Source organism: Clupea harengus, chromosome 16 (assembly GCF_900700415.2).
Source record: "Clupea harengus chromosome 16, Ch_v2.0.2, whole genome shotgun sequence".
Classification (NCBI taxonomy): domain Eukaryota; kingdom Metazoa; phylum Chordata; class Actinopteri; order Clupeiformes; family Clupeidae; genus Clupea; species Clupea harengus.
Window position 1 is genome coordinate 25,002,714 of NC_045167.1, and position 22,214 is coordinate 25,024,927.

General features: G+C 40.9%; 1 protein-coding gene across 1 annotated transcript; it reads left to right on the forward strand.

Annotated features, from left to right (window-relative positions):
• Window positions 1–13: 13 nt before the first annotated feature.
• Window positions 14–14,826, forward strand: LOC122133575 (NLR family CARD domain-containing protein 3-like). Its single transcript, XM_042710032.1, has 5 exons — window positions 14–74; window positions 165–2,016; window positions 2,201–2,374; window positions 2,963–2,986; window positions 14,625–14,826. The coding sequence occupies exons 1-5, from the start codon at window positions 14–16 to the stop codon at window positions 14,824–14,826; spliced, it is 2,313 nt and encodes a 770-aa protein (XP_042565966.1).
• Window positions 14,827–22,214: the final 7,388 nt, after the last annotated feature.

Here is a 22,214-nt window from a genome sequence, read left to right on the forward strand (position 1 = left end):
AGCGGCTCTGAAGATGGCACTGCACTTCCTTAGGAATATGGAGCAGCAAGATCTTGCTGACAAACTGGAAGAAAGTAAGAATTCTTCCTTTATTTACATTTACATTTTTTTGCATTAATGAACTAAAATTAGGAAAAAAAGAAACAGCTATTGTTTGTCCTCAGTGTCAGTGGCTTGCAAAACATTATTATGTTTTATTTTGTTTTTTGAAATAGATGAGTTGGACATAGTTTGTCAGACTGAGCTAAAAAGAAATCTCAAGAACAAGTACCAGAGTGTTTTTGAAGGAATACCCAAGCAAGGAAGCTCTGCTCTTCTAGACAAGATCTACACAGAGGTCTTCATCACAGAGGGAGGAAGTGGAAAAGTAAATGAAGAGCATGAAGTCAGACAGATTGAGTCAAGATCCAAGAGACCAGCTGGACAGGAGACATCAATCAGATGCAGTGACACCTTTAAACTCTTACCTGGCCAAGTCAAACCAATCAGAAGTGTTGTCACAAAAGGAGTTGCTGGCATTGGTAAAACTGTCTCAGTTCAGAAGTTCATCCTGGACTGGGCAGAGGGAACAGAAAACCAGGATATCCACTTCATATTTCCACTGCTTTTTAGGGAGCTCAACCTCATGAGAGAAAAACAGCTCTCTTTGATGGATCTCCTCCACCACTTTTTCAAAGAAATAAAGCAGTTAACTTTTCTCAGCCAAGGGAAGTTCAAAGCGTTGTTCATCTTTGATGGTCTGGATGAATGTCGACTCCAACTTGACTTTCAGACAAATGAAAATTTTACTGATGTGACAGAGGTCACCTCATTGGACGTACTCCTGACAAATGTCATCAAGGGTAATCTGGTCCCCTCTGCTTTACTTTGGATTACCTCTCGACCAGCAGCAGCCAATCAAATCCCGCCTGAGTGTGTTGACCGGGTCACAGAGGTACAAGGGTTCAATGACCCACAGAAGGAGGAGTACTTCAGGAAGAGGATCAGTGATCAGAATCTTGCCAGCAAAGTCATATCTCACATCAAATTATCAAGGAGTCTCCACATTATGTGCCACATACCAGTGTTCTGCTGGATTGCTGCTACTGTCCTTGCGGTAATTCTTGGCTTTTCAGGAGGTGGACAGATTCCAAAGACTTTGACAGAGATGTATACTTATTTCCTTATTTTCCAATCCAAACAGAGGAGCCTAAAGTTTGAAAATGTGCATGACCTTGATCCACAGTGGAACCAGGAAGTTATCCTTGGTCTTGGAAAGTTGGCATATCAACAGTTAGAGAAGGGAAATCTGATTTTCTATGAAGAAGACATAAAAGAGTCTGGCATTGATGTCAGAGAGGCAGTAGTATGCTCTGGCATCTGCTCCCAGATCTTTCGAGAAGAATCAGGGCTTTATCAAGGAAAGGTTTTCTGCTTTGTGCATTTAAGTGTACAGGAGTATCTTGCAGCTCTGTATGTGTTTCTGATGTTAATAATGAAAAGGAAAGACCTAATTTCTCCAAATCAAGCCCTCAGAAAAGTTGTTAAGCTTACGAAAATGAGATCATTGCACAAATCCATGATCATCTTACACAAAAGTGCTGTGGACAAAGCTTTGGAGCATGAAGATGGACACTTTGACCTATTCCTCCGTTTCCTTCTTGGCCTCTCTCTGGAGTCTAACCAGACTCTCCTTCATGGCCTACTACAGAGAGGACAAAATCAGATGGGCAATGAAGAAACAATCAGTTACATTAAGGAAAAGATCAGGGAGGTTCCTTCATCAGAAAGGGTGATCAACCTCTTCCACTGTCTGCATGAACTCAATGATCACTCCTTAGTGGAAGAGGTCCAGAGCTTCCTGAGTGCTGGGACACTTTCTGAAGCTGAACTCTCACCTGCCCAGTGGTCAGCTCTAATTTTTGTGCTGCTGACATCAGAACAGAAGCTGGATGAGTTTGACTTGAAGAAGTACATCAGATCTGATGAAGGTCTCCTAAGGCTGCAGCCAGTAGTGGAGGAATCTCAGAAGGCTCAGTAAGTATGATGGCAGTGTGTATTCTCAGAAAGGGAGGGGTTAATGACACTAGCTGGGTTTCCAACCAACTTGTTAATGCCTATTTTGAGCAATCAAATAATAAATTCATATGAAATATTCTACTGCTATTAGACATTTCAGTCACTAGAGGGTGGTGGATTAAATCAATGTTTTCCCCTTAAGGCTCAATAGCTGTGGGCTCACTGAAAGGAGCTGTACAGCACTGGCATGTATCCTCAGCAAACCATCTTCAAAACTGAAAAATGTGGATCTCAGTGACAACAGTATTGGAGATATTGGGGTCCAAGAACTCTCTAGCGGACTGGAGAACCCAAACTGTGCACTGGAGACACTCAGGTAAGACATTTTAATTCTTCAGCTTTCCCTATTGTTTTGTGGGATCATTTGTAGTTTTTTCATTACTCGATGAAATATGCTTTAGCGAAAAGTATCCCCATTATAACAGACAGACGAACAGTGTTTCTAACACACTTCTAAAATCATATAAAGTTTCAGACATACATAGACTTAGATTTGTCTTTCTATGTTGACATACAAAACTTGTATGAAGTATAGTTTGGACAAATGATCAGATGAAAATAAAATGTTTAGAGTATCAGAAAACCACAAGATCACAAACTGTTTCATGGAAAATCTGGAGGACTCAGACATGTTTATATCTGAGTATATGTTTCAAAATAATTTTACTAACAATGAGACCTTGACCATAGCACCATGCATTTAGAATGTGAACTGCGTTTTGGGCAGTAATACCACCTCAGTGTGCATTATTTTCAACCTTTCAAATGCTGTGTCATCCAATATACCTCACGTCGTAAACTGCTGATCCCTTCAATTTGGCTACAAAAATGGTCTGACTTTTAATACACTGATATGTCTGGTTGTGTTTGCCTTGACTAAATTATGACTATATTATCACTTTAGACTCTCAGACTGCAGTATCACAGAGGAGGGCTATGCTAGTCTGGCTTCAGCCTTGAGGTTAAATCCCAATCATCTCAGAGAGCTGGATCTCAGAGGAAATGATCCAGGGGAATCAGGAGTCAAACTGCTTTTAGACCTAAAGGAGGACCCGCAGTGTAAACTGAAAAATCTCAGGTAAATGTATATCAAGACTAAGAATATTACAAAGCTGTGTTGCTGTTCTCTAAAAACTTTCAAAGGCCTTACATGACATACAAGGTGTGGCTATTAAATAATGAAACTCTTATTACGAGTTTATATGAGGTCTTTTAGTATAACAGTTAATGGTATTTTATTTTATACCATATATTGGAGACCCAGTCTTGGATTTCGTTCAGTCATGATTCAGGTTTAATCTTGCACAACGGTGGCAACACATTGTTGAGACAGACCTGTAGTTCCACATTCACTCACAGCGCTTCACCTAAGCCTTATCTGATTATCCATTTAAAGGATTGCCTGTTAAATACACTGAGTTGAAGGGGTGTTACCCTCTATTGAAATAGGCCTTGGAGAACAAGGCCCTTTGATTTGGCACGTCACACCTCACTCCTCAGGATAATCTCTCTTCTCTAACCAGAAATGACTACATTCTAACTCAAGTATTGAATTATTGACTATGGCATATCCTTATTAACTACAAATCTCAAATGCTGGTCCCTTCACAGTCTTTTTCATTGCAATTGAATTAAAGCTTTAGTCTCATTATTTAATAGCCACACCTAATATTCTATCAAGCTCATGACCATAGATGAATATTATATTAAAAGTGACAGGATGATAACTGTACCACACACTCCTGCCTCATGGTCTGGATCTGTAAACCCAGAGTCAGTTAAATATCCAAGTAGTTAGTGAGGGTACTGAATAGACTTGAGTCTGACTTCCATTAGAAAAATCTTCTTCGTTGCAATTGACTTAAAACATTAGTCTCATTATTTAATAGGCACACCTCTTATTTTATCTGTTGACTTAGGGTCATCACTAATGACCATAGATGAACATTATATTAAAAGTGACAGGATGAGCTCAGCTGTTGCAGTGAAAACTGAGCCTGTAAGATTTAAAGCTGCTGCACCAGGCCAAGCAGACTTATTGAATCAATAGACTTGACAAGTGGGTAAAAGCAGTGCTTCCTTTCCCATGAGAAAAACACATACAGTATGTGACTGCTCAGTTTGCTTTTTTTTACATTTCTGTCAAAGGCTGCCTTGGCAGAAGTTGTAATGTTTTTTTTTTTTAAGTACCAATGATGACCTTTTGTGTCAGACAACAGATATGTTTATTGTCTCTATTTGTACAGGTTCCTGAAAGGGAGTGCTGCTGAGGAAGCCTGTGCTGCTGTGGCTTCAGCTCTGGGTTCAAACCCCTTACTCATGACTGAGCTGGATCTGAGTAAGCGCATACCAGAAGCCTTGGGAGTGACTCAGCTGTGTGCTTTACTGGAGGATTCCCACTGCAGACTGCAGAAACTGAGGTTAGTGGATGCTGTTACACTCTCTTCAATTAACATACATTACCTGCATTCAACTCTTTTGGAGGATCCCAAATGTAAGTTGGCCTAATTGGGCAGTAACTTGTTCTGTTTCCTATCCTTTGTTATTCTCTATGGAAGTCTAGTTACGTCTTTTGAATGACTTACAGGGGCCTTCAATGTGCAATGAATCCAGAGTTTTTCCTAAGTGACAAATTCATCCCCAAACCCCTTCTAAAGCTAATTTAAGCTTTACATTAGATTCAAATTTCAGGTTTCATTTTCAAAATTGTCATTGGTGCTTCTGAAGGGGATGGGTCACATGTTGTGGAGTACATTAGTGTCTACATGCAGATCAGAGTGGGGACATGTCTGAAGGGGATGGGACACATGTTGTGGAGTATAGTAGTGTGTACATGCAGATCAGAGTGGGGACATGTCTGAAGGGGATGGGACACATGTTGTGGAGTACAGTAGTGTGTACCTTACATGCAGATCAGTGTGAGGACATGTCTGAAGGGGATGGGACACATGTTGTGGAGTACAGTAGTGTGTACATGCAGATCAGAGTGGGGACATGTCTGAAGGGGATGGGACACATGTTGTGGAGTACAGTAGTGTGTACATGCAGATCAGAGTGGGACCTGTCTGAAGGGGATGGGACACATGTTGTGGAGTACAGTAGTGTGTACCTTACATGCAGATCAGAGTGGGGACATGTCTGAAGGGGATGGGACACATGTTGTGGAGTACAGTAGTGTGTACATGCAGATCAGAGTGGGGACATGTCTGAAGGGGATGGGACACATGTTGTGGAGTACAGTAGTGTGTACATGCAGATCAGAGTGGGGACATGTCTGAAGGGGATGGGACACATGTTGTGGAGTACAGTAGTGTGTACATGCAGATCAGAGTGGGGACATGTCTGAAGGGGATGGGACACATGTTGTGGAGTACAGTAGTTTGTACATGCAGATCAGAGTGGGGACATGTCTGAAGGGGATGGGACACATGTTGTGGAGTACAGTAGTGTGTACATGCAGATCAGAGTGGGGACATGTCTGAAGGGGATGGGACACATGCTGTGGAGTACAGTAGTGTGTACATGCAGATCAGAGTGGGGACATGTCTGAAGGGGATGGGACACATGTTGTGGAGTACAGTAGTGTGTACATGCAGATCAGAGTGGAGACATGTCTGAAGGGGATGGGACACATGTTGTTGAGTACAGTAGTGTGTACATGCAGATCAGAGTGGGGACATGTCTGAAGGGGATGGGACACATGTTGTGGAGTACAGTAGTGTGTACCTTACATGCAGATCAGAGTGGGGACATGTCTGAAGGGGATGGGACACATGTTGTGGAGTACAGTAGTGTGTACATGCAGATCAGAGTGGGGACATGTCTGTCAATTCTGTCGTTGCATTTTCGACATTAACAAAATGAAAATTAAACCTCTCTCTCTTTTAACACACACACTATATGTATATATATAGACATACACACACACACACTCTTTCCTCTTCCATTTTTATCACACACACACTACAACACACCCATCTTCATCACACACTTGTGCACATGCACTTTTACAAACACACACACTTATACACGCACACACACATTTACAAACACACACACTCATTCTTGCAAACACAAACTCACACACACACACTTTCCATCTTTATCACACACACACAAACACACTTGCACACAAACTCAGACACACACTTTCTTACAATCACACACACTTATACACTCAATCATACAAACACACACACACACACTTACAACACACTCTCCTTATCCATCTTCCATCTTTATCACACACACACAAACACACTTGCACACAAACGTACACACACCCAAACAGTCTTACAATCACACACACTTATACACTCAATCATACAAGCACACACATACACTTACAACACATTCTCCTTTTCTATTTTTATCACACACACACAAACACACTTGCACACAAACTCACACACACACACACACACATTCTTACAATCACACACACTTTTACACACAATCATACAAACACACACACACACTTACAACACACTCTCCTTATCTATCTTTATCACACACACACACAAACATACTTGCACAAGCACACACACACACACACACACTTACACGTACACACACGCACACCCTAACACTTACAGACTTACACACACACACACACACTTACAACACACTCTCCTTATCCATCTTCCATCTTTATCACACACACACACAAACCCACTTGCACACAAACAAACACACACCCAAACATTCTTACAATCACACACACTTATACACTCAATCATACAAACACACACACACACTTACAACACGCTCTCCTTATCTATCTTTATCACACACACACACAAACACACTTGCACACAAACTCACACACACCCAAACATTCTTACAATCACACACACTTATACACTCAATCATACAAGCACACACACACACTTACAACACATTCTCCTTTTCTATTTTTATCACACACACACAACAAACAACAAAAAACAAACAACAAACAAGGCTGACTGCTGTCAGTCTTTTATTGCACAAACGACTCACTGCAACACACACGTGTTATATATGTAGGCGACACAGGACACACACACACACACACACACGCAGGCCTGAGGTCGCCGTGAATTCAACTTCTGCCTTTAACCCATCCCGGATTGTCCCTCCTCCAGGATCCTCCAGGAACACACAAACACACTTGCACACGCACAAAAAAACACTTACACATTTCCATCTATATCACACACACACACACTTGCACCCCCCCCTACACACACACACAGTCTTTCAAACATACACACACACACACACACACACACACACACTTAAAAAACACACGCACAAAAACTGAGGTTAGTGGATGATGTCACATTTTCTTCAGTTAACATTAGGGATGCACCGATACCACTTTTTTACAAACCGATACGAGTACGAGTATTTTTATTTGTGTACTTGCCGATACCGAGTACCGATACCGATACTTCTTAGATTTGGTCTCCATGAAAGTGCAATTAATTTGGAGGCAGATTTTATTTTATCCTCTGCAGATTATGTCAAGCCTATTGTACAAAATGAACAGAAGGCTATCCCAAGCCAAAAATAAACAGAGCTTTCTGGTTTTAACACACAAAAAAAGCCTTCAAACAGACAATATCATCACATTAGACAAAATGCAAATATAACCAGATAAAGGCAATTCAATTTGCTGCATAGTTAACAACACAGTCTGCTTAACAAAAAGTGAACAGAACTATTACTGGATTAGCACAAGAGCACATTTCAGTTACAAAAGGATCAGAAGAATCTCCTGCTCAAGTACACAAACAATCACTTAACCTATGTGGCACAGTCTTTCTCTCTACCTCTCTCTCTCTGTGTGTGCGTGCGCGTTTTTTTCTTTTGCAAGACGTCAGTTAAGATTGGTTACTTCGGTCTTGCGCCACTAGCATCAGTGAACTCTGTGTACTTGGCACTATGGTGTGTCTTCAGGAGTTTAATCAAATTGCTTGTGTTAAACAAAGTACTTTCCTTTCCGCCCCTCGACGCCGTAGCAGTGCAGATCTTACACTATGCCTTACTCCTGTCGTCGTCATTTATCTTAAAATGAGCCCAAATCACCGTTAAGGCAGCATAACGGAATTGCTAATCGCTAACGAGATGCTAGCAGCTAAATTTAGCGAAACCTGTATACTGAAATACTTTGACACTATGACAAACTTTCCTAACACAGTCAAACATCAAGCAAATGCAACACAAGACGGCAAATAAGCTACTTACTAGTCTGGCAGAGAGTGGTAGGACAGGTAGGACAGGTAGCCCGGCCAGTTTGATGCAGTGAAATACTGATGAGTGGTATCGGTGCTTGGTATCGGCAATTCAAAACGAGTACGAGTACGAGTATTTTAACGAAGTATCGGCACCGATACCGATACTGGTATCGGTATCGGTGCATCCCTAGTTAACATACATTAGCTGCATTCTTCTTTTTTGGAGGATCCCAAATGTAAATTGGCCTAATTGGGCAGTAGCTTGTTCTGTTTCCTATCCTTTGTTATTCTCTATGGAAGTCTAGTTAAGTCTTTTGAACGACTTAAAGGGGATTTCTATGTGCAATGAATCCAGAGTGACAGATTCATCCCCTGTCCCCTTCTAAAGCTGCTTTAAGCTTTACATTAGATTTAAATTTCAGTTTTCATTTTCAAAACATTGTTTTCATTGTAACCTCTCTCTCTCTCTTTATATGTAAATACACCATAAAAGTCCTCAAATTATGACTATTAAGTCACTGTCTGCTATATTAAGTGCTAATGGAAGTGCCAACAGTAAACTGAGATGAAACATGTTTTTTCTCCTTCTCTCTACAGCCTGGGATACTGCAGTATTACAGAGGAAGGCTTCAGTTCTCTTGCATCAGCACTGAGATCAAACCCCTCACACATCAGAGTGCTGTGGCTGAATAGGAATAAAGCAGGAGACTCAGGAGTGAAGCATCTTTCTTCTCTTCTGGAGGATCCCAACTGTAAACTGGAGGAACTAAAGTGAGTATCACAAGACCAAATACTGAGTTGATATCAGTGAATTTGACAGTGATGGTGAACTGTCATGATCTTCACATATAAAGGGTCACTATTAATTCAGCAGTAAACACTTCTTATCACTCTCCTTTTCCATCTTTTTCACACACACACACACACACACACACACACACACTTTCCTCTTCCATTTTTATCACACACACACTTACAACACACTCTCCTTTTCCATCTTCATCACACACCTGCACACATGCACTTTTACAAAGACACATACGTATACACACACACACACATTTACAAACACACACACTCATTCTTACAAACACAAACTCAAACACACACTTGCAAATACACACACACACACACACACTTACAACACATTTACCTTTTCCATCTTTATCACACACACACAAACACACTTGCACACAAACTCACACACACCCACACATTCTTACAATTACACACACTTATACACTCAATCATACAAGCACACACACACACACACTTACAACACATTCTACTTTTCTATTTTTATCACACACACAAACACACTTGCACACACACACACACTTACACATGCACACACGCACACACTAACACTTGCAGACTTACACACACACATGCACTTATAACACACTCTCCTTATCCATCTTCATCACACACCCACACACACACAGGAACACCCTTCCACCCCCCCACCCCCATTCCCCCATACACACACACACTTACACTTGCAGACTTACACACACAAACTTACAACACACTCTCCCTTTTCATCTTCATCCCTCACACACACACACTTGCAACCCCCCCCCCACACACACACACACACACACCCTTTCAAACATACACACACACACACACACACACACACACACACACACACGTAAAAAACATATGCACACAAACTGAGGTTAGTGGATGCTGTTATATTCTCTTCAATCAACATATAATAGCTGCAATTTCTCTTTTGGAGGATCCGAAATGTAAACTGGCCTAACTGGGCAGTAGCTTGTTCTGTTTCCTATCCTTTGTTATTCTCTATGGAAGCCTAGTTAAGTCTTTTGAACGACTTGAAGGGGCTTTCTATGTGCAATGAATCCAGAGTTTTTCCTAAGTGACAGATTCATCCCCTGTCCCCTTCTAAAGCTGCTTTAAGCTTTACATTATATTTAAATTTCAGTTTTCATTTTCAAAACATTGTTTTCATAGTTACCTCTCTCTCTCTCTCTCTATTTATTTGTAAATACACCACAAAAGTCCTCAAATTGTGACTATTAAGTCACTGTCTGCTATATTAAGTGCTAATGGAAGTGCCAACAGTAAACTGAGATGAAACATGTTTTTTTCTCCTTCTCTCTACAGCCTGGACCACTGCAGTATTACAGAGGAAGGCTTCAGTTCTCTTGCATCAGCACTGAGATCAAACCCCTCACACATGAGAGAGCTGCAGCTGAGTTGGAATAAAGCAGGAGGCTCAGGAGTGAAGCATCTTTCTTCTCTTTTGGAGGATCCCAACTGTAAACTGGAGAAACTAGTGTGAGTATCACAAGACCAAATACTGAGTTGATATCAGTGAATTTGACAGTGATTGTGAACTGTCATGCTCTTCATATATAAAGGGTCACTATTAATTCATCAGTAAACTCTCCTTATCACTCTCCTTTTCCATCTTTATCTTACACACACACACACACACACACACACACATTTGCAAATACACACACACACACGCACACACTTACAACACACTCCCCTTTTCCATCTTTATCACACACACACTCGCATCCCCCCCCCCCACACACACACACACACTTAAAAAAAAACATTTGCAAATACACACACACACACATGCACACACTCACAACACACTCAACTTTTCCATCTTTATCACATACAAACGCACTTACAGACACACACATACTTACAAACACACACACAAAATTTAGATCATTGTAGATGGAAAGATGCTGTTTTTTGACAGACAAATGAAACTATCTGCTTCAATTTTCTGCTTTGTTTTATATGTTTGCAGTCTTATAACAACTATACTGTCGGGTCTGATTGTAGGTTCGAGATAAGGAAAAAACTCTGTTCTGACCCGATTAAAACTCATTGTTCTTGTTGGTTTTGGAAAAAGTCTTCAATAACTTCAGCAGGACGTAGAGCAGAAAAGGTTTATTTTGCCAGTGCAATACCAACATCATAAACCTGAGCAAGTCTCAACACTATACTGATTTCACAAAGGTTTGAACATCGTTTTATTCAGTTATGGTGCCTTTCCTGTCACCATAGATCACCCATGGCCCTCCCAATAGGCCATATATGGCCTTCCAGTTGGAGTATTGAGTTTCTCGTCACCAAGTTTTAATAGCTTTCGGTTAGCTACCATCGCTTCCCCTCGCCCCATGGCCGGATCTTGGCCACCTGCACTAAAACGTAACCTCTGGGTTGGAACCCTGCCAAGTGTTCTAGGGGCCTCCGGGTTGGAACCATGCCAAGTGTTCTAGGGGCCTCTGGGTTGGAACCCTGTCAAGTGTTTTAGGGGCCTCTGGGTTGGAACCATGTCAAGTGTTCTAGGGGCCTCTGGGTTGGAACCATGCCAAGTGTTCTAGGGGCCTCTGGGTTGGAACCTTGCCAAGTGTTCTAGGGGCCTCTGGGTTGGAACCTTGCCAAGTGTTCTAGGGGCCTCTGGCTTGGAACCCTGTCAAGTGTTCTAGGGGCCTCTGGGTTGGAACCCTGCCAAGTGTTCTAGGGTCCTCTGGGTTGGAACCATACCAAGTGTTCTAGGGGCCTCTGGGTTGGAACCCTGCCAAGTGTTCTAGGGGCCTCTGGGTTGGAACCATGCCAAGTGTTCTAGGGGCCTCTGGGTTGGAACCATGCCAAGTGTTCTAGGGGCCTCTGGGTTGTAACCATGCCAAGTGTTCTAGGGGCCTCTGGGTTGGAACCCTGCCAAGTGTTCTAGGGGCCTCTGGGTTGGAACCATGCCAAGTGTTCTAGGGGCCTCTGGGTGTGAACCCTGCCAAGTGTTCTTGGGGCCACTGGGTTGAAACCCTGTCAAGTGTTCTATGGGCCTCTGGGTTGGAACCTTGACAAGTACAGTATATGGGGGTTGTCTGGCTTTCAGGCCCTCAGTGTAGTTATTTCTCACTCACTCCGTGCCTAGCCTTATATTTACACACAGAATGAGAATTCTAACCTATGTTATGGTAGCACAGTGGTTTTGATAGCTTGATACCATGAATATCCAAGTGATTATGCTGAGTGGGAGTGTTCTACTTCTACTGATTATTACATGGATTGTTAATTATACACACAGGTTATTATAGGTTATAGGTTATACATTGGTTAATGAGTTTTTCTGTTCACATATTTTCCACCACAATACAAAAGTGGTAATACAGCATTTGCATTGAAATGAGCAAGAAGGGAAAATATGGACATAGTTGTCCCTCTATTACTGCTGTATATGGAAGTCATAAAAGTCAAAAATGCAACATCTGATCTGTAGCAGATACTTTCATCCAAAGTGACATCTTGCATTGCCCAGGAGCTGAACCCAGGTCAGCTATTTATTAAACAGCAACACTAACCACTGTACCACTGACACCTTTTATCACACATTTCACACGCACTGATACATTTACCACTCAAAAGTGGTATCTACAGTGTTGTGACAGGCAAACCAATAGATCAAAAAGGTTTGTTCTTGGTGTCATGATAACTGCTTGGCTTGAAATATTTGTGGAATATGGAGGATTTTAGGGGTGGATAAGACGCAGTAAAGATTTCTCTCTAAAGATTCAAGGCAAGGGAGAAGGCTGAGGTACTGTACATGTGAAGTTCATTAAAACAATCAGGCTAAATTCAGAGGAGACCACGGATCAGGATTTGGGCTGCAGGAGACTTGTAGTGGTAGTCTCATGTGTTGTTGTTTCACTTACTGTACTGGGAAAGAAAAGTGTCTGCAACTGTACTTTAGTATAGCACAGAAACTTTAGCATAGAGCTGTCTTGAGGCATATTTACTGGATTTGTTTCGGATTACAATATAAACTGTATGTTTTTCTTTTGCAATGCAACACTTAAATATGCAAAACTAGAGGATACAGCAACACATGGCATTTGCATTTTGCAATGTTTCAAGTTGTTTGTTGTTATTAGTTCATTGTACATTGAGTGATGACGTAGTTTAATGGGAGAGAGCATATGCTCTAGTCAGTGGCGGTTTTAGCCTGAAATTTCTGGTGGGGCAATTTTGTATGACGTTATGTCACCGTCACAAAAATAGAGGTAGCTGATTATTATAAGCAGTAGGCCTGTAGACCAGAAAGATATGCTATGGGCTGCATTTTGAGTGCCAGCAGGGAGCAGAAAACCTATTTTAAATACATTTCACATGCTTCAGCGCTCAGCGCAACACAAAGATGTTGCCTATAATACAGCATTAAAGTAAAATGATTGGAACAAAGTAAAAAGATTAGACAGACACATAGCTCAAATGACTTTCATAATTTATTAAGCTTGTGGCACACTTGTGGCATACAATATGAAGCAAAAGGCACAACTGAAACAAATATCAGCAACAAAACATGCTGCTAAATGAACAAAACTGTAAAAAGACGATGTCATGGCAGATCGCATTGATACATCCATCAGCTCCAAAAAAGTTCTTCCTGCCAGATGCTCCGGGTCTTGAATCCATCCGTTGTCCAAACTGAGTCTGCATTTGGACCAATTCCAAAAAGAAGGCATGGGAAACAGAACGGTGCTCGTTTTGATGTGCTAGCAGTTAGCCACGTCTTTCTGTCATACCATTCCGTCTTGAAAGTTCGAGTAGCTTTCTCACCAGGCTGCAGCAGGATCAAGTCGTCTGGTCTGTGTGGCCCAAAACGTTTTATTTCTAACTTCTTTTCCAACGACAATGTACTTAATTGCACCCTCAACAAATAGTCTACATTATTCATTGTATGAATTAAAACACTTCCAAAATAGTCGAAATCTAGCGATAGCTAACTAACCCATTTATCTGACTGTATGTTTTTTTTTTCTTAGTCACGGGGTACAGGTCTCGCGGTTTTCGCATTATTCCAGTCTAGTTGCCGGGCAGATTTCGTGGGGCACCCACCGCTCAATGTTAACTTTGGCCTGTGTGGTTCACGCTCATTGGTGTTTCCATGGTAACGGTGGGGCAGCGTGGGCCGTTGCCCCACCGGAAAGGGAGGGACAGTGGAGAGCATTATTTAACAGAGCAAGCACACATACAGAAAAACACACAAATCAAATTACTCCAAAACTAGACTATAATGCTTGTGAGTCAAGTATTCACACAGATACGTATTCACGCTACTTTGCATAAAATATATATATATATATTTTGCCGTGAAGTACGAATGTATTGAGCTTTCTGCACAACAGCGTCATCTGGATCTGGTGGGGCAGTGCCCCACCTGCCCCTAATGTAGAAACGCCACTGGCTCTAGTTATGGCAGTGGATGAAGTATGAAGTGTTTTGGTGGTTGGAGTGTATTTTGCACCAAAGGTTAACTGATGTTCTCTGGTGTGTGTGTCTGTAAAGCTGTCAGGGACTTCAGGTGACACAGAGACGTGTGGAAGATGGAGTTTTATTGGGAACAGCCAAAGCCAGGGGAACCTTGGAAAAACGGGACAAACACAAAAGCAAAGCAGGATTTAAGAGTCCAAACGACACAGAAGATAGGGAGTCAAAACTCCAAAGCTCAGAAGTATCTTGGGAAAACCAAAAGGCAAACCAGGAGTAAACAGGAACTAATACAGGACCAGTAAGCACAGGAGGAAATGCAAACGGATAGGAAGACCTGGAAGTGGGAGTCGGGGCAGATATGGAAACGGAGTGAGTCGTGGGGATTGTAGTCCTTAGTGATACGAGGCCAGACAAGGGAGTGAGGGGAGTGAGCAGTTTCTCTAGTGGTGGAGGGAGTGACAGGTGCAGGTAATCCACCAATCAGGAGATTGGGAAGGTGACTGAGGCAGGTGTGTTGAGTCAGGAGGGGGCGTGGCAAGAGCAGGGCTCAGCGCTGGCGTGACAAGCACACTCTGTGGAGAGTTTGGAAAAAGTGGACATGGTATTGAGACAAGTGTGGAAATGATTGGACAAAACACTTCTTACCCCACTCCCTTCCCATCTTTATCTCTCACACACACACACACACACACACACACAATATTAAGAAAAAAACATTGACAGTAACATTTTATTGTCTAAAAGAAAACAAAGAATATGTGTCCTTTTCTCTCTGCTGTCTGTCAGGCTAAACTAAAGTGAGTATCACAAGACAAAGTTCTGACTGCTGACACAACACACACACACACACACACACACACATGCAACATATAATATAGAGACACACACACATTTCACATAATTTTGAAACCCAAAAGCATTAACTGTATAACACTCACATACTGTACTTTGTACATTTCTACTCTCCCCTTTCAGAAATATGGATATGGTTTATTTTGATGTCTTACATGTCCAGCATGCACAGAACACATGAGGTAATAACTGCTTCCCTCTTTGTCCTCATGTGTGTCCCTCAGCTGATCTAATGGAGTCTTTCCTTCTTTCTCTCTACAGCCTGAGATGCTGCAGTATTACAGATGAAGGGTTCAGATCTTTAGCATCAGCAGTGAGATCAAACCCATCAACACTCAGAGAGCTTTACCTGTTGGGGAATCAGCCTGGACCCTCAACACGGCAGCTGATCTCTGAACTTAGGAAAGATCCAACCTGTAAACATATCATGATAATTATCTAGACTCTCATGAATCCATTCACATTTTATTCCATGTAAAATTTTCCTCTCTATTGTGTATAAAACAAATAATTCAATCTGATGTAAAAATTATTTCTCTTTAGTTACTGGAATGATTAGTGACATGTTGAAGTCACTGCATATATGATATATAGTAGTTGTCCAATAGCTCCTTTCCACTGTACCTGTCTTTGTTTAGGAAGAAATGATGTTACTCCTATCTCTTTACTCCACTGGACTGTAAATATATTTCCCTCTCCTACTACTTGCATCACGTTACTATTTGAAGCAATATGTATGCTTTTGTTTATAACCAAAACACAATTATCAGTAGTGTTGTATAAAGAATGTTTTAATTAATATTCCCTTAATTCTAATATTGATAATAAACTTCCCAGATGATAACAGATTAATGTTTAATGTTCAATGATTCTATATTTGTGGTCATTTGGAGTTGACACTGAACATAGTGTGTGTGAGATTCCCCTATATCCCGTGATCAGGATGCTTTGTGCTCAGTCTTTAGTCGGAGATGAAAAACTTGTGGCTCGGGTGCTGGGTGCTGTGGGGAGTGCAGGGGTGCGTTTCCTGAAAGTGTTCAAGTTCAACCAGAGACTTTTCACTCATTTTCTCTCTCTTTGTTGCTATTGTTGCTGCACAATGACACTCAAAATAGGCAGCCACTTGAGGCAAGTCAAACATTTAAACTACAACAGTGAGTTTCATTTAGCAGTTTAGAGCATTTATCTGACTGCCAGTGGAAACAGCGTGACATTATGATGCCAGTCTGATTGGTCTCCTCCTTATTTACAGTGAAGAAGAGAGAGGGAGGGAGAGAGAGATGCAGGAAAGAATCGAAATAAACAGAAAAACATTGAAATGATGAGGAATGAGTGTGAGAGAGAGATCAGAGGGAGAGCAGGATCACACACCTTCACTATGAGTTTGGGTTTGCGCATGGCAACGGTGAGCATCGTCGTGATGATCTGGCCTGTCTCCCTGGCCTTCCTGGTGACGATGAAGTGCAGGTTGGTCTGTTCCACCAGCTTCATCATGTAGTCATTAGCATGGACCTCAATCACCTCCCTCACCACTGCATAACACACCAGACAGAGCTTAACACACACACACACACACACCTCCCTCATCACTGTATAACACACCAGACAGAGCTATACACACACACACACACACACACACCTCCCTCACCACTGTATAACACACCAGATAGAGCTTAACACACACACACACACACACACACCTCCCTCACCACTGTATAACACACCAGACAGAGCTACACACACACACACACACACACACACACACAAACCTCCCTCACCACTGTATAACACACCAGACAGAGTTTAACACACACACACACACACACACACCTCCATCACCACTGTATAACACACCAGACAGAGCTTAACACACACACACACCTCCCTCACCACTGTATATGGGCCATTCTACTGAATTGGTGCAAAGTGTGGTCCCACAACAAGACAAACTATTTACAAAACAATTAAGTATTCAGACATAGATATTTACTAAGAATATGTTATGGTCTATTTAAACCCAAGACATTAAATGAGATAGGGATAAGCTAAATATATACAAAATCATCATTTATAGGGTACTTTCTATTGGGAAGTAGCTGTCCCCAACCCTGACATCTAAATTTCAATTTCTGTAAATAACACTTTTTAAAAAAATTAGATTTTTTTCAATGATCTAATTTCAAAGATCTTTATGATTAAGTTTAAACAGAACTTGGGAGATTTAGATTTATTGTGGGTTTAATAAAAAAAAAACTATACTCAAAAAATCATGTCCATAGTTTTCATGTCATTACCGAAACACAGGAGTTTTAGTCCATTGGCTGAGCCTGGTTTTTAGCCACACCCCTGCATTCATAACCAGGCAGTGATACTGCATCCCTGTCCCTCATGGCTGAATGGTAAGTAGCTAGATCCCATACTTTTGATATAAATGTGTTCCAAAGTCTGAAAATCAGTGTGTAACCTTAAAAATTGTCACTACCGAACACATATTTTCTTCAATTAAGTAAACTTTTGGGGGTTTTATGCAAAGTATTATGTTTGTTTGTGTGTACACCTCTTCAGAGACTTGTTTGCTGGAATTATTTATTAATGCTCAAAGTTAGCTAGAATTGTCACTACTGAAACAGTCACTACCAAAACATATGGTAAAGTTTCGGCAGTGACAAAATGGAATGGTAAGTAGTTCAATCCCATCATTTTTTAATAAATGTGTTATGTGAACTAAATGGTAAACATGTAGATAATGCAGATTTCTATCTGAAATTGTTCAGGAGAGAAAGAATCAAAAGACACCAAAATGCCAAAAGGAAAAAGTGGAGCAGAGAGGCTGAGAGAATACCGACAAAGAGTGAGGAATGACCCAGTGAAACACCAAGAATATTTAAGGAAGGAAAGAGAAAGAAATAAGAAACGAAAGGAAGAAGGAAAGTTGAAATGTATCAGTGATTTATCCAACAGGGAGCAAAAGAAGGTCAGAAAATCATGGAGGAAAAGACAGCAAAAGCACGAAACATTTGTGTTTTTAATATTCCCAACCTAAAGCATGGTATGATTTAAGATTAAGCAATAAGGTTGAGGAAATATGATACAACCTTGCAAACAAAATACTGTGGTCACTACCGAAACAGTGCAGTCACTACCGAAAGACTGGATGTTTTGTAAAAAATAAAGTATATTGAGTTATCAACTAAAATGTTATGATAATGATTGGTTTAATGTATGTTCAATTTCATCAATCATCAACTCTGGAAATATTTGTAAAAATACTCTTCAGAGAAGGGAAGGAAACACAATCTGAACAGATTAATAATAATACTTTTTTACTATAGTGTATTACTATGTTTCGGTAGTGACAATTTTTGGGAGAGGAAAAACATTCCAACACATTCTGAAAATACAACATAAAAATTGACGGTTCTTATACTAGATATGTTTGCTTTAGATATAGTTCAATATACAAACGGATTATTTTCTCAACCCCTTGTCACAGAAACATGAAAGCTATATTAAGGACACTTATGAATGTGTGAAAAAACTAAAACAGATCATATTGCCACCTGGTGCGATGCTCTTTTCGGTTGATATTGATTCCCTGTACACTAACATTGAAACTCAGTTGAGTCTTGAAGCAGTGCGAGAGGTCTTTAATAAATACCCTGACCCCACGAGACCGAATGAGGCTCTACTCACACTCTTGGAATTAGGCCTAACAAAAAATGATTTTGAATTCCATTCCAAATTTTATCTCCAGGTCCATGGAACTACTATGGGCAAGAAGTTTGCTCCGGGCTATGCCAATATTTATATGGCAGGCTGTGAGCGAGCTGTCTTCCCCAAATGCAGCAAATTACCTGATTTCTATATACGGTATTGCGGTCCTGAACAACCATCATCCCTCTATCTCCGTTAAGTACAATCTCCAATGGGATAAAATAGAATTCTTGGACACTGAGGTGTTTATTGAGAGGAAGGAGAATGGAGAGGGCAGTTTAGGAACGAGGGTATTCTTTAAGCCGACCGACACCCACGCACTGTTACACAAGTCCAGTTACCATCCGAAGCACACCTATCGGGGAATTGTGAAATCACAATTAATAAGGTACTATAGGGTTTGCACAGTAGCGGAGGATGTCGAGTCGGCTACCAGGACCCTTTTCCAAGCCCTTAGACTTCGGGGGTATAGTAGGACTTTCCTCCGGGGTATTAAGGTGGATGTCCAACAACATTTTCAACAAGGGTTGAGATTTGGTAGAGAGGACAATCACCATCTGGTCCCCTTGGTCTCTACCCTTTCTCCAGCTTCCTTGACACTGAATTCAAAAATTAAAAGTAATTTTAAAAGGGTACAGGACCGCTTTGAACCACTTTCAGATTTAAAAATTATAGCAGCATTTAGAAGGAATAAAAACATCAAAGACCTTCTAGTACATGCCTCTCTGGGTGGCGGACACAAAAAAGAAAAACACAATAGGCATTTTAAAAGTATTAAGTTTATTCAAAACCAATATACTCACCTTGGTGAACCTGTCTGGCATGTTTCTAGGCCTGAGTCAGCTAACCTGGTATATTGTATTGAGTGCAGCATCTGTAGCAGGTTGTATGTTGGTCAGACCAAGAACAGCCTATTGCAGAGGCTGAAACAACACCTTTACTCGATCGATAAAACCGGCAAAGCGACTCACCTGTATGAACATTTAAGACAACATGGGAGTGAAAACCTCTTTATCATGGGGTTGGAGTCGGATCCTGGTGGTCGGATAGACAGAGACTGGCGAGGGCGAGACAGTGGATTAGGAAACTAAACACAGTTTATCCCCATGGTCTCAACCAAATTAGTTAGAACCGATCAAGGAGTAGATTCTTTTTTTTTTTTTGTAATTCAAGTTTTTATTTAGGCGTTGGTGTTTGACATTACAACATCATACACTATACATTATGAGACATTTCTTATTCTGCACATTACATGTAACATCGGTGGCATAGCAAAACAAAAATAAAATAAAAAAACAGTACAAATAAGACCATTTGTGTAAAAGACATGTTGATAGTTACATAACTAGGAATAATATTCGTTTTTTTGATGTTGGGTACAGTCAAAGGAAGGTTATCAAGCTGCATGCTCATCAGGAAGTGTAATGTGAGCCCAGAACGAGACCCAAATTGGTGCTCTATTTCTATTGTCCACCCTGTTGAGCATAAATTCGTATGAAGCTGTTTTTATCATAATGTTTACCCACTCTTTTATTTCAGGAGGTTTGGGTGTTTTCCACAGTTTCAGTACAGTCCTGGCAGCTGTTATAATCCCTGCCATGATTACAGAAAATGCTGGGTTTGATATGTTATGTATTTGGCTTCTGTCCCCTAATAGGCATAATCTGGGAGATAGAGGTATGTCGCTTCCCAGCCAGTTACTCAAATTGTCCACCACTATTTTCCAGAATGGTTGAATAACAGGGCACTCCCAGATGCAGTGTAGCAGAGTACCTATGTCTTTCTGACATTTCCAGCACAAATTATTGTTTATTATACCAGCTCTATTAAGTCTTTGTGGTGTCCAATAAAACCTGTGTGTTATCTTGTATTGCGTAAATTTCCCTTTAGCTTCCCGAATGTATTTTCCATTGTTAGATATAATTCTCAGCCATTCCTCATCGTCCATCAGACATCCCAGGTCTTTCTCCCATATTATTTTCAGGTTCTGACAGCCATCACTGAGCAGTTGGTTGGTTGTTCTATAAAATATAGAGGCTCGGTGGCACTCCACAGGTAGCGTGAGATAATCTGTGATGTGGTTTCCATCCTTGTATTGAATCTTGGATTTAAGACAATCCCTGATCTGCAGATATTTCCAAAAATGTTCCTTTCCCTTAAGATTGTATTTTCAGAGAATGACATGAACACCCCCTCTTCATATAGATCGGTAATATGACATATTCCATTAAGGTGCCATTCCTTCCAATATACTGATGCCTTTCCAATGCGGATCATGGGGTTGTGCCACAGAGAAGAATACATTTGTTTGCAGTGTGATAATTTGTGCATTTTATGTATTTTTGTCCAGATCTCTTTGGAGTGAGACATAATAGGATTCAATACATTATGTGAAGACTGGGATAATCTATCAATAGGAGTGAAAGGGGATGATAGCTTGTTTTCAATAGTAGTCCACTCTAGCTGGTTGTCTTTGTTCCAGTGTTTGGCTAGTTTGGCCATTTCAAAGGAGACATAGTTTAGTCTCGGGTCTGGCAGTCCCAAGCCCCCTCTGTCCCTAGGAGAGCACATTTTGCTGAGTTTGATTCTGGGTCTTTTCCTGTCCCATAAGAATTCTCTAATTATTGTATCATACTGTTTAAAGACCTGAGGAGATATAGTTATTGGCAACATCATAAGCACATAATTAAGCTGCGGTGCAACCACCATATTTACCACATTGATCTTTCCCCATAATGTAAGCCTGAGTTTCCCCCATTTATCCAAATTTGTTTTGATTTTTTGCAGCAACGGTTCTAAATTTAATGTAGGCATTTCCTCCACTTCGCTACTTAGTTTGATTCCCAGGTATTTCATCCCTTTTGATACCCATTTAAAGCCAAATTGTCAGTAAACTTGAGTTGCATAATCCAGATATAGGCATAGCTTCCGATTTTGTCCAATTAATTTTGTATCCTGATAATCTGGAGTAAGATTGTATTGTGTTCATCAGGTGTGGTATCGAATTTGATGGGTCTTTTATCAGCATCAAAATATCGTCTGCATATAATAATAATTTGTGCTCTCTTCCTCCTCCTTCCACCCCCCTAATAGCTGCAT

What these genes read in the sequence shown, in the direction of transcription:
- LOC122133575 (XM_042710032.1), top strand. Translation starts at nt 14, where the DNA reads ATGGCACTGCACTTCCTTAGGAATATGGAGCAGCAAGATCTTGCTGAC. An exon ending in TGTGCACTGGAGACACTCAG is followed by an intron (nt 2,375 to 2,962) that starts GTAAGACATTTT and finishes TTATCACTTTAG; the next exon opens with ACTCTCAGACTGCAGTATCA. An exon ending in TCAGACTGCAGTATCACAGA is followed by an intron (nt 2,987 to 14,624) that starts GGAGGGCTATGC and finishes GTGTCTGTAAAG; the next exon opens with CTGTCAGGGACTTCAGGTGA.